The sequence below is a fragment of the Diadema antillarum genome, unplaced genomic scaffold, assembly GCF_040938485.1.
Source record: "Diadema antillarum isolate AM-2024a unplaced genomic scaffold, OU_Dant_1.0 seq00001883_RagTag, whole genome shotgun sequence".
NCBI classification, from domain to species: Eukaryota; Metazoa; Echinodermata; class Echinoidea; order Diadematoida; family Diadematidae; genus Diadema; species Diadema antillarum.
In genome coordinates, this window is record NW_027272551.1 from 68,505 (window position 1) to 86,737 (window position 18,233).

An 18,233-nucleotide genomic window follows, 5' to 3' on the forward strand; every position below is an offset into this window, starting at 1 on the left:
TTACTAGCCATTGATCTTTAGATGTATGTCACAAATGTGACATGTGTGGAACTTAATAAATGAAATGAAATGAAATAAATAAAATGAAATGAATGAAATGTTATTTTAATTGAATCTGTGTATATTAAAAAGATCGCAAGAGTTACAGAGTATTGAGATAGTCGACGTAAAATTAACCACCTTTATCATTCAAATAGTATCTTTAATTGATATTTTGTATTAAACAGTAAGTTTACGAGGCGCAATATTGAGATGACTGCCGCAGTGAACAGTGTAACCATGGAAACCAAAGAAACTCCTAAGATTCTTGTCATCTACACTGGTGGAACGATTGGGATGAAGAAAGTGAATGGAGGTGAGTCAATAGGAAACACTCTTTTCTTAGTACATTATAATTATCTCCTTCTTTTTCTCTCCCTCTCTCCTTCCCTCTCATCTCTCTCTCTCTCTCTCTCTCTCTCTCTCCCTCTCTCTCTCTCCCACTCTCTCTTTAACTGTGCCGCTCTGGAAGAAGTAGCCATCGGACGTAGCGTTAGTTTAATGTTTTTAATGCCATCAGCTTTCGACATCTTGACGGGTCTCCTTCAGGGCATTTGGAAATCAACATAACGAAAAGCAACCAACTGTAATAAAACTTGAACAAAATCATGATAAAGCAAAAACAGCGATATTACATAGATTAGCATGCACTCCAACACCAACAGCAATCTGATATAAATTAACATGCACGGCGGTATTAGCAGTGAAACATGAATATGGCGTTTGCAATGCAATATATCAATTACATAGATGTATGCATGCATACATGTGTGTGTGTGTGTGTGTGTGTGTGTGTGTATGTGTGTGTGTGTTTGTGTGTGTGTTTGTAGATGCAGTCGTACAGATGTCCTTGACTAAATGAATATTTCTCCTCCGTGTTTGCAGTTTTGGTGCCAGTGAAACACTATTTGCCAGACTTCATTAGCAAAACGCCCACAGTGTACGGCAAGCCAGCGGACAGTATCGAGGGCCTCAGCACTTATGATCTCATGTAATTACCCTCAATACCTCAACCGATACCTGATAAGGATGTCAATGTCATTACAAAAAGGGCTGATATTTTTCGATCTTTTCAGACAATAAATAGAGGATATCTAATAATAATCTGCATACCATGGATTCCATAAATTGAACTTCACTTTGGCTGTGTCTAGTCATCCTATCTTAACTTACCTCTCCCTGAACTCTTTCCGAGTCAAGATGACACAAGAATCACAGTGAGGTAAATACATATATTACATTCTAATCAAAGATGTAATGTGCATTGCAGGAAATAATTTCGTTATGACTGATAACTTAATGACTATTCAATAAATGATGATTATAAAACATTGGCATTATTATCACCATTAAAGCTATTGGGGAAGCACTTTACGAATGACTTCTGTAGAGCCTAATCGACAGATGTTTCTGACCGTTTAAGATGCCAATAATGTGGATGCTGCACTTTACGAATTCGACAACCAAGAGTCATACAGCCCATGAACTCGACACTAGGCAAACGATTAAAGGCCCATGATTCCGCCACTAGGGACTGACAAGGTCCACGAGTCCGACACTATAAGGCAAACAAAGCCCACGAGACCGACACATTAAACCCGGTGATGTAATGTCGAACTCGTTGGCCCATTTTTGCCTATAGTATCGAGCTCGTGTGCCTTGCTTGCCTATAATGTCGGACCCATGGTCTTAATTGCCTCGTGTCGAGATGACTCGTGGGCTATAGAGTATGACTCATGGACATTTTTTCTAATGTCGAACTCGTGGCCTGTATGACTCGTGGATGTCCGTCTCGTGGATAACCCAATAATGTAAACTTGTCAGGGTTTTGTGGAGATTACGTCATAATGCTTAAACTCTTCACCGTTGTGATGGTATCCATAGAAACCAGGATGGTAGCCACATTCTCTACAGCATGTTGGAGTGGGAGTGCATCAAGGACTCGAGTAACATCGCCGCCGCGGACTGGGTGCACATGGCAGAGGATATCCTACGATATTACACCGTCTTCAACGGGTTCGTGATCCTACACGGCACGGACACGATGGCCTACACGGCGTCGGCTCTGTCTTTCATGCTCGACAACCTCTCCAAGCCTGTTGTCATCACTGGCTCGCAGATTCCGCTATCCGAGTTCGCAGCGATGGAAGAGAACAACATGTTGGGCGCCCTTGCCATGGCCAGCTACTCTCGGCCTGAGGATGGCTTGGTGATAGCCGAGGTAAGGCGAAGACGAAAGGTGGTCATAATCATTGATACAGAATACATTTAGAACACTTCATTACACCAGCTTTAAAAAAAAATGATCTCAATCTATACTTAATCATATACCGTTTTTCAAACAAAATCTGAAGACAAGATAATGAAGGAAAGTATGAACTTATATTGCCCAACCCGATCACACACTCGGTAAAGTGCTAGTCTTTTATTTGAAAGATATTCTGTATAATTTCCTCTTTCATTAAGACCCTGTAAGGGATACCACGGAGTGAGAAGGCTGGCAAGGCTCAGATTTATTCGAGATTCCCCGAACGAACTGTATACAGCTTTGCCGCTGATCTCTGTGTAATAGCCAGAGAGCTAGCGACTACTCAATTTACCCCATCAAGCCCAAAAGGTTTGACCCCTCAGAGTTGCTGGGGCCACCCTCCTCAGTAACAAAATGTACGTCAGCCTGGTCCCGGAGGGCGGGTTGGGCCCCAGGGACCCCCCGAAAAGGGCCCTTGGAGGATGTATCTTACCCCATGGAGCCCATGAACCAAACTTGGTCTAAAATAATTTCCTATGGGTGTACATCATAATAAATATAAAAACTGACAAAATATCTTTTCGGGGAAGGAGTTGCCAGACCGCTAGTTTGTAGGCACAACCCTTGCTGGTTGTTTAGGTGTCTGCGTCAAGACTACACTTTGCCATAGGCCCTGTACTGTAGACGTCTCCCAACAGTCTGAGGAAAGTGCCAGTTGAGTGCATGTAGTAGTCTTGGCGCAGACTCTGTTACTCCCATCAAGGGTTTGTACCCGCAAACTGCCCGGTATACCCTGGAACCAGGGTAGTTTGCAGGCAGAAATTGACCAGGCACAATAGAAAACACACACACACACACACACACACACACACACACACACACACACATACGCACGTACGCTCACATATTCCTTTATGTAAATACATACCGGTATACAAAACATGTCATATAGGTTCTACAGCCAGGATACGTGCACACAATAAATGTCAGCTCTATAAGAAGTTCATACCATTTGATTGTTTAAATGGATGCTATCAATGGACATTTCAGCAAGGACACTAGAGAATTTTAAAATTTGTGTGAATGTGTATCATGTTTTACCGGCCCATCGTCTACTTGTCCTTTACTATGTATTCACCTTATGAGACACATTTGGAGCTTTTCAGAAAATGCTGAAATAAACCTTTCATTGTGAGTACACTTCAATTTCAGACCAACCACAGAAGCACTTAAGGCCATTTGTATAACACATTGAAGTAAACCATATGCATCATCAGTGCATTAAACATAACTTTGATAAAGTTCATGTTAATAACAGAATGTCGGATACAGCTTGGAGATTTCCTTTTCTGACTCTTTTTTTTTTTTTTTGCATTCAAAATGCAAATTCCAAGTCTCAATCCATACATGATTCTTTTGAAAATCTTAAAATGGGAATTCTTTAGGTTTTGGCTGATAAAAAAACCACCCTTTATGTATTACACAAAAAAAAAATCAGAAATAATATCCATCAATTCTCAAACTCAGTAGTGCATGTCACCTCATTGTTTTGGACAATAATACATCTTTACACATAATTATGGTGTTCTACATAGACTGTGTACATGTACTGCTGAACTTCCTTAAAACATACAGAATGCTGTAATACTTCAGCACTTTGAAACTTCTGGTTCTGGAGATACTTTACCTTAAGTTCCCAGCCACCACACAAACGAAACCCAAATTATGGTGTCACATATTGCAAAGACTGCCATTGACCCTGGTCAGTACACAAGTTGAAGCATTGACTAGAAAGCTCTCTTTAAATATACGATGCAGCATGCAGGCTGAAAGTATGAACTTGATCTTGTGTTCTCTTACATTAGCACTTTTTTCAACACCTTATTTCTGGAGATACACTATCTTCAGTTCCGCAGCCCCACACAAACAAAACTCAACATGTGGTGTCACATACTGCAAAGACTGCCATTGACCCTGGTCAGTACACAACAAGTTGAAGCATGACTAGCTCCCTTTGAATATACTTGAAGCATCCAGGCTGAGAGTGTGAACTTGATCTAACTTGTGTTCTATTTACATCAGCAATTTTGTCAACTCCTTATTCAGTGACTCCAACTCTCCGTTTTCGACGGGAGATCTCCCGCCGAAAGCCCATTTTTGCAAAATCTCCGTTTTCCCGCTTGAGATTTGATTTCTCCCGCCCTGGGTCTGTGTCTTCCGGTGGAAAGGATTTCTTACTTATTGCTATATCGTATGTTGAAAAAAATAAGTCTTAGATAGCACCACAGAACATCATGAACCCTAGGAACTTCGCGCTTCGCACACATCAACTTGGAGTCTCCCGCCGTTGCTAGGGGTCTCGGGCGGGCAAATCTCCAGATCAGAAGGTGATTGGGGTTGGAGTCTCTGCTTATTTCTGGAGATACATTATCTTCAGTTCCCCAGCCCCACACAAACAAAACTCAACTTGTGGTGTCACATACTGCAAACATAGTTTATGATTGCCATTAGCCTGGACATTACTCACAAAGTTGAAACGTCAAATTACCAACTGAATGAAACGCTAGCTTCATTTTTTCCCGTTTAACTATAGCATGCATGCCCAGAGGATGTGCAGTGACTGTTTTTTGTGTTCTCTTTATATCAGCATTTTGGTCAACTACTCATTTATGAGATACTCAGTTGTATACTCCTTCCCCCCCCCCCCCGAAAAAAAAGAAGAAAGAAAATAACTTTCAGGGAGTCACATACAGCTACAATTTAGTTCATGCTTATGATTAGTTGCCATTAAGTGTGGCAATTACACATCAAGTTATACATCATACTGTATAGTAGACAACGAAGGGTTTTTTTTTAGCATTATTTGAAAAAACTATTTGTGGCATATACATATTATAATAGATACACTGTATAGGATGAGCAGCCTGTGTGGCCAGTAAAACATGACACAATTTCACACAAATTTTAAATTCTCTCTAGTGTCCCTGCTGAAATGTCCATTGATAGCATCCATGTAAAATAATCAAAAGGTATGAACTTCTTAAAGACCTAATAAAATGCTTGCAAAATGTTTTAATATGCAAAGAAATGTAAAATATATGTCATGATTATCAATGTAAATATGTTGTCAGTGTCGTTCCGGTTTTTATCGCTTCTAGAAACTCCCCAAATATCACATTTCTGGAGGACCCCGTTGCAAGCTTTTGCGAAAAAGATAGTCACGTGACCAACACCCCTGAACCGATTGATGACGTATAAGCACGGAGTTGTGCTCAGTTAGCAGACGCCGCTCAGCACAAGCACTCAGATTACTAGCTTGGTACACGCGCGTACACGATAGCTAGCCCGGCCAGGCCCGGGCCCCGCGGATGTGCGCTCCCGGTCGACCCACTGACTGTCGACATGTACGCATTACCACGTACATTATCACTAAGTTAGCTTGCACAGATACCTGGTACCTCGAGCATAATGTCTTCCCCTATATGGGTAAACTTCGACATTGATGATGATGATGAAGACTGCAGCTCTGACGATAGCGGAGAAGAAGAGGAGGCACATGAAGTTGAAGGGGAAGATGGGGAGGAGAGGCAGCCGATGAACCAGAACGTTATCGTGGGGCTGCACCTTACCGATATGAACCAGCTGCATCTCCCCCGCTGCCAGTGCAAGAGCGTATGAACATGGCACCAAGCCCGAGAATAGACCTCACGGAAACGATCGCCTGGGAAATACAGAGTGGTATGTCTGGTATGCCCCCATACATAGGCGCCGGAAGTGGGGGGGGGGGGGGGGGCAGGGGGGGCGGCCGCCCCCCCCAATCCAAAAAGTGGGGGGGCAAAACGCATTTTTGCCCCCCCCAAAAAGCCCCCCCCCAAAAAAAAAAAAAAAAAAAAAAAAAATTATAATAATGATAATAAAAATAAATGAATAAACAAAGAAAAAGAAAATAAATATGTATATATATGAATAAAAGGGAAAAAATATGGCTACAAACGGCAGCTTTTGGACTGTAAAATGTCAAAATTGTCAAGCTCGCTCGCTCGCTCGCTCGCATCCAACAGTTGAGCCCGGTGCGCCTCCCCCTTAATTTCTAAAGCGAAAAACATTACTACGACGGCAGTTGTTGGACTCTAGAATGTCAAAATTTCAAGCTCGCTCGCTTCGCTCGCTCGCTATTGAATCGTTATGCCATTCTCCTAATGTTGCTGACAGTAATTGCCAGTAGTTGCGCCCGATGCCCCCACCCCTTAATTTCCAAAGCGAAAGATAAATATAGCTACAAACGGGAGTTTTGGGACTGTGAAATGTCAAAATTTTCAAGCTCGCTCGCTCGCATTGAATCGTTATGCCATTCTCCTAATGTTGCTGCCCAGTAATTGCAGCAGTTGCGTCCGATGCCCCCCCCCCCCTTAATTTCCAAAGCGAAAGATATAGCTACAAACGGGAGTTTTTTGACTCTAAAATGTCAAAATCTCAAGCTCGCTCGCTTTGCTCGCTCGCATTGAATCGTTATGCCATTCTCCTAATGTTGCTGCAGTAATTGCCAGCAGTTGCGTCCGATGCCCCCCCCCTTAATTTCCAAAGCGAAAGATATAGCTACAAACGGGAGTTTTTGGACTCTAAAATGTCAAAATTCTCAAGCTCGCTCGCTTTGCTCGCTCGCATTGAATCGTTATGCCATTCTCCAATGTTGCTGCCGATAATTGCCAGCAGTTGCGCCGATGCGCCCCCATTTATTTCAAAGCGAAATATGTAGCTACAATTAAAACTCCAGTTTTGGAACTGTAGAATATCAAAATTTTCAAGCTCGCTCGCTTCGCTCGCCTCGCATTCTATTGTTATGCCATTCACCTTATGTTGCTGACAGTATATAATTTTGTAAGGAAATCTTACAATGTTCCTCAATGACTGCATGTTGAATGTATCACATTCCGTAATGTATAGTAGTCCCATTATTGCTCACGCACACACGCACAAGCATACAGACAATCAAAAATTATTTTATGGTTCCCCCCATGTTTCGACCCACCGTACGCCACTTTACATATATATACATATATATACATATATATATATATATATATATATACATATATATATATATATAAATAATAGATGTGTGTGCGTGTGTGTGTGTGTGTGTGTGTGTATGTGTATATTGTGTAACATATGCATGGTCTAATCTTGAGCCCCCTCCAATGTTTGCCCCCCCAATCCAAAACTGCTTCCGGCGCGCCTGCCCCCATATAGTTTAACCTTAGAAAGGATATACTGTATTCTACATGATTGACATTGTAAGTTGTAACTGTTTGTCTAGTAAGTAGATTAGAATCTAATCTACTTACTAGACAAATAAGAAGAACAGGCCCAGCTCGCTCACAAAGTGAGCGGCTACTTCGGCCGCAGCAAGCAAGCGGGAGCGTCCCGGCCGTGGCCTGGCCCGTCGGCCGGCGCTTACAAGTTAAACTACCAGTAGTAGTCTAGTAGTAGATCTAGTAGCAGTCTACTAGTAGTTATAGTAGTCTACTGTAGTAGTAGTCTACTAGTAGTAGTACTATTACCACTACGGCACTAGGTCTAGTAGACTAGTAAGTAGTAATAGCAGAATCTTTGGTAGTAGTACAGAGGCTACACTCTAACGCCTAACGGTTAGGGGGATATGTTGTTACAGGGTGGGTCGTGGCTCCAAAAAAAAAAAGGAAAAAAAAGGCCTAACCAGTTTCCCATAGTCAGTTTCTGCAATATTTGTTATCAGTAATTTAGATGCGCCATTTTCTAAGAAAAACAATACCAAGAATTATCGTCAGTTTTGGTCGAGTAGTTTTTGTTTTATGCTAAAAATCATACTGTGGAAGGAAGCCCAAACGCCGTGCTTATCTACCGATGAATGCCACGGTGGGGCTGGATTCACGAGTAGAGTCGCCGTAGTATTAGTACAGACACGCAGTGGTGGTGGGGCTATCGTGAAATAGGCCCCACCGCAGTGCGCGTGCACCGTACCCGTGCGTTTATAGCAAGCAAGGGTAGGTCCTCCTTGGGTTTAGGGTTAGGTAGGGTTGTATTTATGGTTAAATTGACCGTTAAATTAGTCGAGGGCCATATTATGAAGTCATTTTCGCCGCATTCACGAGTATTCACTGTGGAAGGCAGCCCCACCGCCGTGCTTACCTACCGAGATGAACGCCACACGGTGGGGCTGAAACAGGCGAGTCGCCGTAGTATTACTATTAGAACAGACACGCAGTGGTGGGGCCTATTTCACGAGTTTGCCGAAAATAATGGATATCCAAGCGTACCACAGTAAGTAATCTGTATTATTGGCAGTATTAAATCCGATACAGTTAATTACATATTCTTTTGTCTGAAGGCTTAGCCAATGACAATAGTGCAGCGCAGCACCTGCTATGCGCTCGCTAGCTCGCTCCCCCGCCAGCGCTAGCCAGTGCAGCCGCCGGCCGGCTGTCGCTGCGCTGCGCTAGCATAGCCTTGCCAGCTCGCTGGCTACGGCTAGACTGGCCATGAACGACTCCGTTCTTAGACGTCATCACAATTTAGAAGTGATAGTGCGCCGCATGCGGTGAAAGTATAGCAAGTTTTCCAAAACCGAGGAAATTGCATCCATTATGTTAACAAATATAGAACAAAATTCAGAACAGTAAAAAACCCCGCACAACCATAGAATTACTTAGAATTTAACATTTAATATTATTACATCATTGAGAAAAAAATGCCTAAACCATTTTATTAGGTCTTTAAAGTAGGTCTGACATTTATCATGTGCAAGGTATCATGTCTGTATGACATTTTTTGTATACCGGTATGTATTTACATGAAGGAATGTGAGCGTATGTGCCTGCGTGTGTGTGTGTGTGTGTGTGTGTGTGTGTGTGTGTATGTGTGTTTGTGTTCTATTGTGCCTGGTCAATTTCTGCCTGCAAACTACCCTGGGTCCCAGGGTATACCGGGTAGTTTGCAGGTACAAACCCTTGTTGGGAATAAAAGAGTCTGCACCAAGACTATACTACATGCACTCAACTGGCACTGTCCCTAGTTTGCAGGCACAAACCCTTGTTGGTCGTAGAGGAGTCTGCGCCAAGACTACTGTATGCACCACTTCGGCACTGCCCCATAGGCCCTGTGTTGTAGCTTCTCAAGGCTGCAGTGCAGTGGTACGTGTATTAGTCTTGGCACATGCAGACTCCTATTACGACCAACAAGGGTTTGTGCCTGCAAACTACACTGTCCCTCAGACTGTTGGGAGACGCTACAGTACAGGGCCTATGGCAAAGTGTAGTCTTGACGCAGACAGCTAAACAACCAGCAAGGGTTTGTGCCTATAAACTAGCGGTCTGGCTACCCCTTTCCCGACCAGATTTTTTGTCTTTTTTATTATTATTATTATTTTTTTTTCTTAATGATGTACACTCATAGGACATTATTTTAGACCAAGTTTGGTTCATGGGCTCCATGGGGTAGGCCCTAAATTACACCCGCCAAGGACCCTTTTCGGGGGGTCCCTGGGGGCGGAACCCGCCCTCCGGGACGCGTGTTTTTTTTAGACGGCACAGATTGGGGAAACTAAAAATCTATCGGGGACCCTATCCCTAAACCTAACCCTAATCCTAATCCTAACCCTAACCATCAAACCCTAACCCTAACCCTAACCCTAACCCTAACCCTAACCCCAACCCTAACCCTAACCCTAACCATAACCAAAAACCCTAACCCAACGTTTTTCCCATAGGTTTAACACGCGCCATGCCCCAATCTGTGCCGTCTTTAAAAAAAAAACGCCTCCGGGACCAGGCTGACGCGCATTTTGTTAATGAGGAGGGTGGCCCCAGCAACTCTGAGGGGTCAAACCTTTTGGGCTTGATGGGGTTAATTGAGTAGTCGCTAGCTCTCTGGCTATAAGTAAATCTACACCGTAGAATTTCAACTGGAGTGGACCGTGTAATACCGATGAGAGTATGCTTCGATGCACATATCAGCTGACCGGTGCTGTTCGTGGTTTACGAATGTTCCCCGATGGACAGCGAATAAATCGGGCCTCCCGTGAATCCCCACGCTACAGTTTTTTTGTTTTTTTTTATAAGAATAAAACATAAGATTATCATATAGTAAAATTATGTCGAACAAAATTCTTCGTAAATCATATCTCTTGGTGATCATTAAAATTTCAGCCTATGCATGATCATAGATTTTTCCCCAACATGAAGATAATTTATGATCGAAATGAATTAAAGTATGACAATATATCCCCACCCCAACACCCACCAAGGGAGGTATACGACCATTCTTCCTCCCTCGCGTCACCGTTCAAGTACACTCCAACAAACTCATCAACCACGATGTACGTTACGCCCTCTATCATTCAGGTCACTCTATTTTTTTAACGGCAAGTTGATCCGTGGCAACCGAAGTATGAAATTCTCCTGCTGCAGACTAGATGCCTTCAGATCCCCGAATTTCCCGCCACTCGCCTTCGTGGGCACCAACACTCAAGGTGACTACAGGAACATCAATAATTACACTGTAAAAACATCGGAACCTAGATTTAACACCACGGGTGTTAAATCTAGGGCCTAACACCGATCAAACTTCAATAAAGGACCACACCCACAGGTGTTAAAAATGCACTGTGATGGTGTTGAAAAGTGTTCACCTGACACTTTGTGGTGTTAATTTGACACTGTATAATCGTTATTTGAACACTGTACTGGTGTTAATTCAAAAATGACACCACATGGTGTTGATTTGATATCTGTTAGTGTTAATATCAATGGTTTAGCACCCGTCCAGCTTCAATAAGAGACCACACCTGGTGCAGCTGGTGTTACTTTGGGGTAAATTTATTTTCACATTTTTTCAAAAATCTAGTATTTTTAATGTAAAATTCTTGATCGTCTTGTTTAAATTAAAAATCATCAAAAAGTGCAGTTACTAAGAAACTCTTCAAAAAACAGTTTAAAATTTGGAAATGACACCCGGAGGTGTTAATTTAACACCATAAATGAGCACCGAAAATTTAACACCAGCTCGGTGTTCACTATTTAACACCGGACTTTTTGCAGTGTACTAACAACATCTACTTGAGCTCGTGATTCAAAGTGTACATAATTATCATGTGTACTGATGTAATCGGGATGAAATATTGGGGTTTTGTTGGCGCTTAAAGAAAGTAAGGATATTTAGACCTATATAATACCAAAAGAAAGGGGATATGTAAAAAAAAAAAAACATTTGTATATTCATATTATGTACCAACATTCGTAAATCATGAATGTATTTTTTGTTAAACTTTTACCTCTTTTGAATTTCATTCTTGAACAGCAATGTCAATAGCATAGATCTGTACTCCATGGGACAGAATGATATTAAAACGTAGTATTTCCTAAGTTCGAATCAGACAGTACATTGTAAACCAGGGCTACTTGATGTATGATCACTTTGGCACCGTCCTTCATCCTCCATTGTTTAATTCCAATGTGACATCTTTTATTTCGTTCATTCCATCATGGTTAGTGATCTGGACCAATGTCCGTCAACCGAAACCTGGTGAAGAGTTCAGTGTGAAGGCGAACATGACAGCCGAAGTGGATCTCCTTTGGATCTATCCCAACATCACCCTCGACACGGTGAGTTCGGGGAAATAGTCGGTATAATGTCACCCTCGAAACAGTGCGTTTGAGACAATAGTCGATAATAACATCACCCTCATTACCACGCCAGAAGGCAATATTAAACAGACTAATCACTGATATGATTCCGTTATGTAGGCGTCACTGTCGCGAAATTGACCAAAGATGAACACAGGATAAAGGAAATGTTCCAATTAGCCGCTGATCGTATAAACATTGGGTCATTCGTGAAGGCAACTTAAGCCATCGTATGGATGGTGGATTTTTCAGGCTCCTGTAGCAACTTTGTGAGCGGTGATAAAATCGTCAAATTCATGTAGACATCTCTTTTTCCTTCGTTTGTCCTTCGGATTCACATCTTCGTGTAGCCTTCGTGTGTTGTTCGGGTGCCATCGTGTAACTTTCAGTAGGCGTCGTATTTGCTTCGGCTGCTGATTGGCTTTGACCAAGTTCCGGGCCAACTTCACACAAAATAATTGAAAAGTCCATATTTGTATTGCCGTCTTGTGTCAATTTTGGGACAGTGTCACGCCACCCTTACCCCGAATAATGATGGTTATTCCGCAAACGCAGGGGCGGATCCAGGAATTCTGTAAAGGGGGGGGGGGGGGGGCGCAACTAATATTTCTGGTGGCACCTCTGGACCGGGTTTCATTTCATTTTTTTCTTTTTTTTTCTTTTTTTTTAACGATAAATAAAGGGGGGCGTGCGCCTCTTGAGCCCCCCTCTGGATCCGCCACTGAGACGTGTATTCTTTTTTATACTCTAAGGCCCCACTTAATCTCGACCAGTGGGCTGCGAAGCTCTCGCTGGTGGGCCGCCAAAAATGAAATGAATATTCATATTCAATCTTACTGGGCCTCAATAAAGTTTGTAGGAGCCAATGTGGGCCTCGGGTTTGAAAAACGTTGAGAATCTATTGTTTAAAATCTTTGCCTTTAGCGAGTGTGCTCAACCGGGAAGTGAAAATCAAATTCAATTGCTTGATGAATGTCTATTCAATATTGAAAACGTAATTTTGTACGATTGAACATTGAACAGGTGAAGGCACATCTCCAGACTGACATCAAGGGCGTTGTGTTTATGACGTACGGCGCGGGAAACTTTCCATCAGACCGCAAAGACATCTTGAATGCTATCAAAGAGGCCGTTGAGGGCGGCAAACTGATCGTGAACTGCACCCAGTGTCCTAACGGACAAGTCACACCGGCTTACGAGACCGGACAAGTAAGTCTTGGTCTGACAGAAATACATTGTAGGGGCTTAACACCCGCCTTAGAATAAGATCAGGCCAGAAAAAAAAAGTGATCTTAAAGGTCTTGTTTTCCTTTCGGAGCAGTGGTTAAAAAAAAAAAAATGTTCAAGATATCACTTTTGATGCATATGTGTAGGTCAGTTGTATCACAAAACATCCTACCATATAATTTTTTTGCAATAAAGCCTGAAATAATGTTATAAGGAAATATCACTATTTTTCTCATTAAACCATACGGTTAAGTCTGGAAACATTTTTATTATAACTTTTGTTCACATTTTAATATTTAACAATACTTAATATTGATTACACTAGTTCAAATTTTTACATTGGCTGTTTCTATCCCTAACGCACATTTTAGAACGATTTTGACGCTTTAATGCTGGATTTTTGTTTCATCTGCAAATGGTAAATTATGCCTTTTAAGATCGGTAGACCACTCACCTAGATGACTACTGAGTAAAGGAGACACTAGTAAACAAAACCTAGAGTTGAGAGCATGACTTTATTTGAGAAATTAATTAGATTTTTTTTTTGTGACTCTGATTTTTTATGTAAGATGAGAAAACCATGCATTGTTATTGTTTTGTACACGTTCTTAAACATGTTTAATTCGCGTTTATCAGGATCGATCTAAATTCTGTTGATCCATGAGTTTGCTTATCAAATTTTGTTCGATGTTTTATCTTGGTTTATTAAGGTCCTGATAGAGGCAGGGGTAATCCCCCTCTCTGACATCACACCAGAGGCGGCGCTCACCAAACTTGATTACGTCATCCAAAACTTCACAGGCTCAGAACGCGAGGCTTACCTCAAACGTAGCCTGCGGGGAGAGATGACGGTTCAGTAGTTTGATCATATATTTCAAGGAGTTTTTAAATTGATTTGATTTGATCTGATCTGATTTCATTGTTCCACATCTAAAACAAAAATAATATGATAAAATCGATTGAACTTTAGACTGGACCAAGCGTCGTAATTACAAAGAATACAAGAGAAGACAATTTTATAAACATGAAATGTGGGGGACCTACTAAAAAAGCAGAGCTTGTGATGTATAGGTCCCTAGATGAAAATGTTGGTCTTGTTAGGCGCCTTGGCAGATTACATTGTGCAGGAAAACAGCGGCGCCGCCGTTCAGCGGTCCTTTGAGCGGCGCTTTGAAAAGCCCGTTAATACGCCGGGGTACTCAAGCGTATTCCCGCAGTGGCCCGCTCTCCGGCTTTTCCTTTCAAAACGCCGCTAGGGTTTTGCAAACCCTTTTATGAATAACAAACTCCTTGTTGTGACGAACAACTTTTTTAGAACAACGCCCTCTCGTGGCAGCGTCTAATAGTGTCTTTGAACAGTATGCTGGAGCACAGAACTCTACACACTGTGTGATAGTAGTGAGTTCTGAACCCTGTAGGTAGCACAAAACAGAAAATGATAAAACGCTGTCACCTCATAGGTTCGTCTCACCTCTGCAATTTGCATACTGAATGCAGGTTCAAATGGCCCATATCAGGAAGATGAAACATGCATGTGATTTAACAAATATGCTTTCAATGTTTGTACAGTGTATCTTATCTTCTAAATAATAACGATGTATATTTTCGATCTTTATTTCCACAAACATGGAATATATTTCAATCAGGGCTTTTTATGATGGTTTGACAGTCGAAATTTTAATCAATTTGTCGTAACATGTGTGTATGTGTGTGTGTGCGTGCACACGCGCGCACGCGTGTGTTTGTGTGTTGGTTTGTTACTTTATTTTTATTTTTATTCCTTTTGCTGTTATCAGTGATTTATGTATTACAACACATGCAACCAGTAGTGACAGTAATGACGCATAGAAGTCAGGGAGTTTGGGCCAGCACGGGTAAGAGTGTTTTTGTTGTTGTTGTTGTTGTTGTGTGTTTTTTTTTTTTTTTTTTTTTTGCTATTAGGCACATTCATGGTGTACAATAACACGTCAATTAATGAAACTGAAGTTTCCAAACTACACGAATGTCTATTTTCCATGTTTATTAAATCTGTTTAAAATGTATTAAATACATATTTTGATTTGTGTCAAAATAATTATAATTTTGTTACTGGACCCCATCGATATAAGCCCTGCTTTACACGTGTCCATGACCTTTCATTGCTATACTTTTTTCGATATAATTGCGTGCATATTTTTGTTTGCATGTCTAAACGGACGTTTCTTTTTTGATGAACGGATGCATACTATTGAATTGAATGTGCATTGCAAATGCATGCAGGCCTGTGGATATGTTGTGTGTGTATTGCGTTCACTTGTCTGTCATTTTTTTGCTATTAAAGACAAATCAGTTGAACGTCCTTCTATAATTGTTCTCCAGCATAGCGATGCTGAGGAGGCTCGGCAGTTGATGTGCATACTGCTATCTTGATGACATCCAGCTGTTTTTGTAACATTATATATATATATATATATATATATATATATATATATATATATATATGTGTGTGTGTGTGTGTGTGTGTGTGTGTGTGTGTGTGTGTGTGTGTATTTACTCGCGGTTTGTCTCTCATTAGGTATGCCGGCATTGTTGCTCTGTGTATAGTTTTGTATGATCTTAGATTCCACGATTTATTTTTTTCCTCCATGATCGCGCTATGACTTTTTATAATCAGTATCTCTCGAAATCCTCCCAATCTGTCTAACTCCTTTTTTTTTTCACTATCGTAATTCTATTATCATAAACTCTCAAGACTCCAAACTACAAGTATCATATCGCGGAAATTATTTCAATCAATATTTCCTTTGAACAATAAAAACGTCAATCTTGTGCTGTTAAAACACCCAATGTCAGAAGATAATTTCAAATCCATACCAGCTGTCGAACTATCATTCGACTTTGAATATCAACACGGCAGTTTAATATTAAACATCCATAGATCCTCGTCACGCACGTGTGTATGGATACACACTATAGAATGGCGTTACCAGTCGTTTTCTTTTTATCGTTTTTATGGCAAAGCGGTTGTATTTTGTGTACGTAATGTATGTACGAAATTATTACAAGAGGATAAAAATATACTGCGGATGTAGAAAATGAACAACAACATCAAACATACCTGCACTGGACGTGACGGATGCAGGCACTAATTTCGCCTTGCAAACATTTAGACATTTAAACCAGCATGTCTCAGCGAAGTCATGATACCGGTATACAGTTTGTACATTTTATGCTGCATGCTTAGCATCTACCGACATTTGAATCCGACTCTCTCGGTCAGCTAACGAACAGATGTATATAGCGTGACTATTATAGAATGTTAAAATGTACATGTCAAGTATCTGTCAATTCATGAATCTATGTGCTTATTTATTCATTTGTTTGTTTATCTATTTGTTCATCTATTTATTTATCTATTTATCTATTCATTTAGTTATTCATTCAAACGCTAATCCAGGAAGAAAGAAAATATTAGCAGTTGCTTTCATCGAAGTCCTATGTGAACATGATATTTCGGGCAGTCAGAGGCTGCAGCCAAAAGATAGTGATAGAGAAGGCTGCAACTAAACGATTGGGAAAGCGTGATCTAAAGAGAGCAAAGGGCTGCTGCAAAATGATCAAAAGGGCTGCGAGATTATGACCGAAAAGGCCGCAGCCAAACCCACCAAAGGGCCGCGGGAAGAGCGTAATAGGATATAGAATGTAATGCCAACCAAATGCCCATAGAATTCGGCATATACAAAATAGGTGGTACAGGTACAATAGATTTCAGACACCCCGACCTGTCCATAGTGAGATCTCCGATCCCATTGTTATGTCCGGAGAAGATGGACACTTCCGCGATGGGCACCGTGAGTCGATCATTGCTCATTGTCTTTCCAAAAACAAACTTTTGTTGTGATAGCAACGGAGGCTGAAACTGCGTGATTGATGGTCAGCTCCGTGTTGCATTTCCAGCAATATGCAGATTAGTTCACAACCTCTATAGAGAAGTAAGTTCAATAAATGAGTTAAAGTTTCATACCCTGATATTGTATTTGGATCGATTCCCTGTTTTTTATCGTTGCGGAAGGTGACGTTGTATTTTTTGTTTGGGGGAGGGGGGGGGGGGGGGCTTCGGTTTGTAATCTATTTTTGATACTGCCGCCATCCAAACGACTGAAAGAATTAACGCTGGATGAGCTTTAATAGGTTGCCTTTAAATAGTATCATACTGTACTTGTTATTAACATAACATAACATAACATGTTTTTCATTATAACTTGTTACAATGCGTGCGTGTGTGTGTGTGTGTGTGTGTGTGTGTGTGTGTGTTTGGGGCACATGGGGCAATATCCCTGAAAACCTCACACAAAATAATGAAACCAAAAAGATTTACCAATTTGCAGTTACCCAAGCGCGCGGGCACACACACAAACACACACACACACACACACACACATACACATCTAAAGTAATAAAGTATCTTGTTGTAAAGTATCTAGAGTGCAAAAGTCTAACCGGATACTTTATCAGTCGACACAATCGCAATTCCTTCAGTCTTCAATAGATTACCACGCCCTCTACACAAGAGTGTCTTTAACTATTATTAAACTAATACAACACTAACATTCTTCCGGTGAAAACGCAGAGTCATCTCACTGATGACTTCATCCCCCTTCCAAGCCACCCACACATCCCACAAAAGGCCGAAGCAATTCATTGCTCTCCTCTACACCCTCTCCAGCTCGTCCAGAACAAAGGCAAAAACGCAATTATTTTCGTATCCCAATAGCCGATTCTAATTTGTTGTCCTAGATCTCGAGAGATTTGTAGCTTTCTTTGTAACTGTCCTGAATAACTCAACGAAATAGAAATGTGACCACCTCAAACTGGTAGAAAAGCAGACAAGTAATAACTTTAATTCTTATACTCTAAACAGAAAATGACGTTCTGTAAATTCATGTTGCTGCCTTCAATCCAGTCATAAATATCCAACTTCATCCATTCTGCAGCTGTTGATTTGGTGACCTGCTAAATTGCATTAAATTTTTGTTTTTTATATGGTCCCATGGAATGTCAATCCGTCAGTTCATTCCAGC

The 18,233-nt window shown here is 41.2% G+C and overlaps 1 protein-coding gene across 1 annotated transcript; it reads left to right on the plus strand.

Annotated features, from left to right (window-relative positions):
- The first annotated feature begins 279 nt into the window (after positions 1–279).
- Positions 280–14,033, plus strand: LOC139712970 (L-asparaginase-like). The gene is made up of 7 exons (XM_071624750.1): positions 280–355; positions 925–1,030; positions 1,924–2,260; positions 10,691–10,793; positions 11,813–11,925; positions 12,970–13,155; positions 13,884–14,033. The coding sequence occupies exons 1-7, from the start codon at positions 280–282 to the stop codon at positions 14,031–14,033; spliced, it is 1,071 nt and encodes a 356-aa protein (XP_071480851.1).
- Positions 14,034–18,233: the final 4,200 nt, after the last annotated feature.